The 6,627-nt window shown below is 35.0% G+C and overlaps 1 protein-coding gene across 1 annotated transcript; it reads right to left on the minus strand.

The window, feature by feature from the left end:
- Positions 1–474: 474 nt before the first annotated feature.
- On the minus strand, positions 475–6,123 carry LOC112716070 (F-box/LRR-repeat protein 15). Its single transcript, XM_025767923.3, has 17 exons — positions 5,621–6,123; positions 5,380–5,509; positions 5,168–5,300; positions 4,918–5,014; positions 4,646–4,843; positions 4,293–4,563; positions 4,097–4,195; positions 3,919–4,007; positions 3,664–3,763; positions 3,420–3,590; positions 3,054–3,206; positions 2,394–2,554; positions 2,113–2,311; positions 1,460–1,926; positions 1,315–1,378; positions 963–1,049; positions 475–836 (listed from the first exon to the last, which is right to left on the minus strand). Exons 1-17 carry the CDS (start codon positions 5,737–5,739, stop codon positions 759–761), a joined length of 2,616 nt encoding a protein of 871 aa, XP_025623708.1. The 5' UTR covers positions 5,740–6,123; the 3' UTR covers positions 475–758.
- Positions 6,124–6,627: the final 504 nt, after the last annotated feature.

Here is a 6,627-nt window from a genome sequence, read left to right on the forward strand (position 1 = left end):
ATAAAATTTTGAAATATATTTAAATTTTATTTGTTGTACGGAAGTATATTTAATAGTGGACAGTTAGAAAAAAGATAACCGTGTTAATAGTGAAATTTTGATAGTGTTTAGTTTTTTTGGTCGATTTAACGTGTTTTATTTAAATAGACAATCAATTTTGACCATCTTTTTTATTATCTGAAATATTCTATTTTTAAAAGTTTGATCCAAACTATATTATTAATATTTTATTTTTTTAAAAATTATATTTAATTATTTATAAATACATATATCTCGTTTACCATATATATATAGTGTAAACGAGATACGTGCAAAATTATCTCGTTTATAGTATAAACAAGATAAGATAAGGGTATTTATTTTGGTAAATATTTTTTAAATTATTTATTTCAATAATTATTACATTTATTTAATTTATAAAACTAAAATCTAGGATTTTGGTTCTCAAGTCTAGTAACCATGGATTGAACATAATTTGCTCAGAGAATCAAGAACGCTGACGAATATAATTAGAATTTCCCTTAAAAGTACATAAGAGTATACTTAGAAAATCAACTTTTTCAGTCAACAAAATAATACAACTAACAAACGCACTTAGAAACTAAGCACCCGTGTGGTTACCCGATTTCAAGATGGCAAAGAAAACAACAATGACAGTTACACCATTTACAATACAGGAGGAATAATCACTTTTATTACCAACCCTTCATTCCAAGTAAATATGCACTTGGAAATTTCGATATCTTTGATGGAGTTCATTAATTTGACAAGTTGCTGAATATCCGCTTCAAACTAGAACATGATGTACGGAATCTCGCAACACTTGTTGAACTTATCTGTCGAGAACCATAAAGCACAATAAATAGCTTAAGAACACGAACAAGATCTGAAAAATGATAAATAATCAAACAGCATTCGATCATCGTACGAAAATTTAATTTGCTGAATAAGTTCACTCTCACCTTCTGACAAAAGCGAACATCAAGAGTCTCCAGCATATTGCATTTTGATATGGCAGCTTCAACAGCTTCCCCATCAATACTGCAAGACTAAAAACCGAAAAAAAAAGGAGGGGGGTGTGGTGTTATGATTTTCAATTTGAATCGCAATATCTCATGACTATACACATTCATACATGGTGTGTTTTTTGTAGAATAAAAATAAAACCCAATCCAAAAATCTAAACATGTTCCAAACGAAGATTTATTCAAAGAAACTACTCAGCATGATGATACCAAAGAAGCATAACCACTCACAAACATAATGAATGCACAAACAGATTAACATTGGCAGGTTAGAATTTTAGACGAATACCTGAAGAAATAGGCTGGTCAATCTTGGACAATCTAGCCTTAGAATTTCCAACGAAGAACAGTTGCTGAACAGACAAGTTAGAATAATTATCACATTTGATACAATGAGGGTATAAACCAACAACATTCATTAGAGCCAACTATACCTTAAATTAAGAAAGCATAGGTTGAGACAAGTAATATTGACCTCCTTCAAATTCCTTGATAGCGAAAGGTTTAAGAATAATAGATTTAAACAATGTGCCCTTGATGGAATCTCAACCTTTATAATATTTGTACATCCCACACAGTTGAGGTTCTGAAGTAAGCAGGTGGATTCCTGACTTGACTCCAACACATTCTCCTGGGAACTTACACCATATGGGATCTTCAGAGCAGGCGACACATCAACCTGCCCATGACTGCATCCCCACTTCAAATCATGCACATTCTCACAGCCATTCAGGCTCACACGCCTGAGATTTGTGCAGCAAACAAGAAGTTCATCTATGGCAGACTGACAGAGTGTTCCATGGGACAAGTCCAACTCCTGTAGTGCAGGTAAAGCACCTCCTTTGTAAAGAGGTTCCAGTGAAGTGTCGGAAAGAGATTTGCATGCTTGCAACTTTAGCACCTTTGCAAAACAGAAGAAAAGCAGTGCTGTCAGAATAGGTGACAATAATAATTACATACAAGGTCAATATTATATAGAAAGACATGAGAGAATAAGAACAAACTGAAATTATTTATGATATGATACAAAACAATAACTATTAACACACCCCCCGCCCCCCAAAAAAAATCCTAGGGTAGACCATACCTCTAGTTGTGAACAAAACTCAAAAACAGGCTGCAAGTCCACCAAGAAAGTGTATGATAAGTCAAGAACCGTCAAATTTGGAAGTGAACACAGAGAATGAAGTACTTTCGAACCAATCAATAGGCATGACATTAATATTAACGATTCAATTAACGGGCATGAGGCAGTGGTAGCAGATAAGCATTCATCTGTTAGTTGGCTGTAATTTAAAACCATAAATATCAGTGGGCAATGCATGCAACCAGGAAACCAAAAAGAAACAATACAAGATGCAACCTAACCTGCAAAAGGAAGCATCCAGAGAAGTTAAGAGCGGACAATTGATGAATGCTTCAGACAGTACTCCACATCCTTTCAACTCGAGAGAAACCATAAATGGTGCTTCAATGCTGAGTATGTTCAGTTTCGGACATATTCCTAAATTAAGAGACAGGAGACCAACCTAAGATACAAATGAAGAAAAGAAAACACTTAGTCTCTAGCTACTCAAAATAAGATAAATACAATTCCACACCTTGGATATATCACATACACATAGGCCCAAGCCTTAACACAACAGCATCCCTACAAAAATGCCTTTCTTAATAGTATAAACATTTTTAAACAAAAGCAAACCAAATGTCACGACCAAAACAACTTCATATTGATAATGAGTTCACTTCAGACAAACGTTCAAATCAAAAGGTATAAACGTAAGTATAATCACACGCAAAACAGATCATGAAGCATGTTATAAGCCAATACCACTTACAGGACAGAATGATGCTCTTTCCAAATGATTACAACCATCCAAAATGCAAACAGAAAACGTCACAACCAAAACAACTTCATATTGATAATGAGTTCACTTCAGACAAATGTTCAAATCAAAAGGTATAAACATAAGTATTATCGCACGCAAAACAGATCATGAAGATTGTTATAAAGCCAATACCACTTACAGGACAGAATGATGCTCTTTCCAAATGATTACAACCATCCAAAATGACTTTCTCAAGCTTTGGGCAAGATAACTCGAGATTAGTTATTGCTCGACAACCACCAAGGGAGAGACTGACCAGAGAGGTGCTGATAAATCGAATTGATGTCAAATTCTGAATTCATCAAAACATCAAAAGTTATAAAGTATTTATATAGATTTCAAAAAAGATTACTCATAACCACAGGATAAAATATTAAAATAATCTGACAAACATGTATAACCCATGGCAACCTTAGTCCATAATCCATAATTCATACAAGTAGATCATGCATAAGCAAAGTGAAATCAGAAAATCACAAAGAATAGCTATTCCGAATTCAAATACCTCACAATTATCAAGAGTTAATAATTTCAACATTGGGCATCCTCCTCCATAACTAAAAACATCACATACAGAGTTTGTCAACGATTCGCACTCAGACAGATCTACTTCTTGCAAGGATTGGCATTGTAAAGCCAATGTGGTTAAGCTGTCCTGCTTTGGTATGGCTAATTTCTGCAATGCCAAAAAGTCCATTGTTTAGACTTCTATACTGTAAAGTATTGGAACAAAAAAATGACAGACATACTTGAAGTGAATTTGAAGTGATATTGATTCGGCGGAGTGCAGGGCAGTTGGACATCACCATAGAAGAAAGCATTATAGTCCTCAAGTCCAAATCAGCTAATCTGCCAAGGGAAAAAATGCTTAAAAGAATTCATAAAAGTAAAAGTAAATCCTCATGCATATAAAAGTATGAAAAGGAATCAACAAAACAATGGATGAAAATAGATGAAAATGAATTTAATTTTCTTGGGAAGAAAAAAATGGGGAAGAAACATACTTGCGACAGTGTACCAATCTTATATTTCGCAAAAGTGGAAGATCTAAAGATACTGAAGTCAGTAGACTACAATTATCAAGCTCCAAAACCTGTGATAGCAGAGGTATAATTTACTCATAAACCTACACCTTGAATTCAGACAAATCAGAAATATCAGTGTCCAGGTAAAATTACATACCTCCAACAAACTACTATGAGCTATTGCAGCCATTGAAGTGGAGGTGATGCCTTCACAACTGTGAAGCTTAAGAACTGTCAACATTGGAAGTCTAACAGACTTCAATGAGGAAAAATGTATGTCAAACAAGGGCGGATCAAGTTTATACCGCCAAACACGGCATCACAAAGAAAAGTACTTATATACTAAAACATACCTCAAGAGATACATTTGGGCAGTATGAGGCATCAAGGAAACTAAGGTTAGCACAAGAGAAGGATACTTCACGTAGTGTTTCATCACTAACACATGAGCAATTAGACACATCCAAAGAAACTAATTGGGGGCATGATGTTGCAGCTGAGCGAATTGCAGAATCAGGAAGTTTATGGCAAGAGCCTATGTCAAGTTCATGCAAAAGAGGGCAATTAAGCACAGCCTGTGCAACATTACTGCGTTTCAACGACATGGTTTCAAGCTGTGGACACCTGGAAAAGAACATAAGATAACATTTTAAATTTAAAGGTAAAGGGACAGCTAAATGCTAGTTAAGCATCAAAATATATAAACCTGACTGCTATACGCATCACACGGCATTTTGTTATTTGAAGATGGCACATCCTATAGTGAGTAATAGATATCTCCTGAATACCGCTGCCAAGTGTAGCATCATTGATGCTCAGTCTTTTCAACATAGAGCAATCTTCCAAGGCATGGAAGAACCCATCCGGTATATGTCCTTTTCCCAGTGTTAGAACCTCAAGATTCCTGAAGATGACAAAGATTCAGACGTGGTTGCAGATAACTTGAGTGACTACATTAATACTGCCGAAAAAACCTACCTCAGGGAAGAGATAGCCTTCATGACAAGCGAGGAAATTGTGGCACCGGATATGCTCACCGCTGTGGCTCTAGGATATCGCCTACACATGTCCTCAACTGTAAATACATAAAGCTTTTCAAATCAGTAAAGGGAGACTATTATAAAAGCAGGATCACAGCAATGCAAGAGACACATAACATAATTTCCAATATAAACACAAATTATCATAAAAACAACAATTTTTATACAAGATATGCATTCAAGCTTACATTCTTCCAGAGAAATGTAACGATCTTTGAAGTTCAAAGTCCTCCAGAAATCTTCATGAGCACTAGCAGTTCTCCACTGCGTACAAACCCTGGCAGCTTTGCATAGATTGAGAGGATCCAAAAATGAGAAAACCTGCACTTAACGGGTAGGCATGAGTGGATAATTTTAAAACCATTAACATCTCAAATTGACTTAAAAATTGGGGGCATACCATATGCAATAAATCCTCAGTGAGATCCATTTTGACCCCTTGATCTTCTACTTTTGCTACGTCAGATTCATCACATTCACCTTCGCCCTCTACCTCACAGCTAGAATCAAATCCATCCTCCCCCACGTCACTACGCTTGGACCAAAACATTCCATCAGCAAGCCAATAAACAAAAATCATACAACTTGAGCTTATAATTTCCAACAATGTTAACTTTAAAAACAAAAAACAGAAATCTCACTTGAAATGATGGAGAAATTTGGCGCGCTTGCGGTGAGAGGAACCGGAGCTGCTGCTACCTTCTCCAGTGGGGCGCCGGCGAGCGTAGGGTACGGGTTTCACGGCATCATCACTCGACATGAGGCAGTGTTTCTTGGAATTGTCGTTTTGGGACAAAACGACTTCGCGGGTGATAGAGTGATGAGAACGATTAGGGCGACGAAAACTAGGAGTAGAGAGAGAGAGAGCGCGGGAGAGAGAGAAGTTATTTGAATGGATCTGAAGGGATATTGGGACGTAGCTGGGTACTTTGATTTTGGAGTTGGTTATAGTTATGGTTATGTTGTTGTGTGTCGCTTTTCTGCAGAAAGCAAGTGTGGAGATGCGCACGAGCAGACGACGGCGTTTTCGCCATTTTCTTGCATTCTTTTCGCCACGCTCGATATTTTTTTATTTTTTTATTTTTTTAAATTTGTTATTATTATTTGTACTGCAGTATTTATGTATAGTGTTGTTGGGTGGTTCGGCGTGTAAGTGGTTGTTGTCTCTTTATATGTCTACAAAAGTGCTCTCAACAGCAACCAAGTGGATCATGTCTTGTCCTTCTTCACACCACCATTTTTCCTTTTCTTTTTTTTTCAATTTCAATCTTTTCTTTTCTGTTGAAATCTTTTCATTCAAATTTAAACATTAATAATAATAATAATAATAATAATAATAATAATAATAATAATACTCATGTGTAATTATTTTTATATAAAATTAATAATTAAAAATTATTAGATAATTTAATATGTTTGACTAAATTATTATTTAATAATTTTTAATTATTAATTTTACATAAAAATAATTTTATGCAAATTTTTAAATAATAATAATAATTCTAATAAAATGAAAATTTTAAGAGCTCTATAGTTTGGACAAATTTTTTGGTATTGCTCCCAAAGATTGTTGTTGTTTCATTTTTTGCTCCTTTCCCTTTGAGCGCCGTTACCAAAATATCAATCTAAAGATAAAAATAAATTATTT

Source organism: Arachis hypogaea, chromosome 10 (assembly GCF_003086295.3).
Source record: "Arachis hypogaea cultivar Tifrunner chromosome 10, arahy.Tifrunner.gnm2.J5K5, whole genome shotgun sequence".
In the NCBI taxonomy this organism is placed as follows: Eukaryota; Viridiplantae; Streptophyta; class Magnoliopsida; order Fabales; family Fabaceae; genus Arachis; species Arachis hypogaea.

Bases quoted from the DNA above. Each gene is read 5' to 3' on its own strand.
- LOC112716070 (XM_025767923.3), bottom strand. From the start codon at position 5,739: ATGTCGAGTGATGATGCCGTGAAACCCGTACCCTACGCTCGCCGGCGC. The intron at 4,564-4,645 runs GTTTATATATTT...GTTCTTTTCCAG, and splicing joins GTGATGCGTATAGCAGTCAG to GTGTCCACAGCTTGAAACCA. The intron at 4,196-4,292 runs GTATGTTTTAGT...TCCTCATTGAAG, and splicing joins GCCCAAATGTATCTCTTGAG to TCTGTTAGACTTCCAATGTT.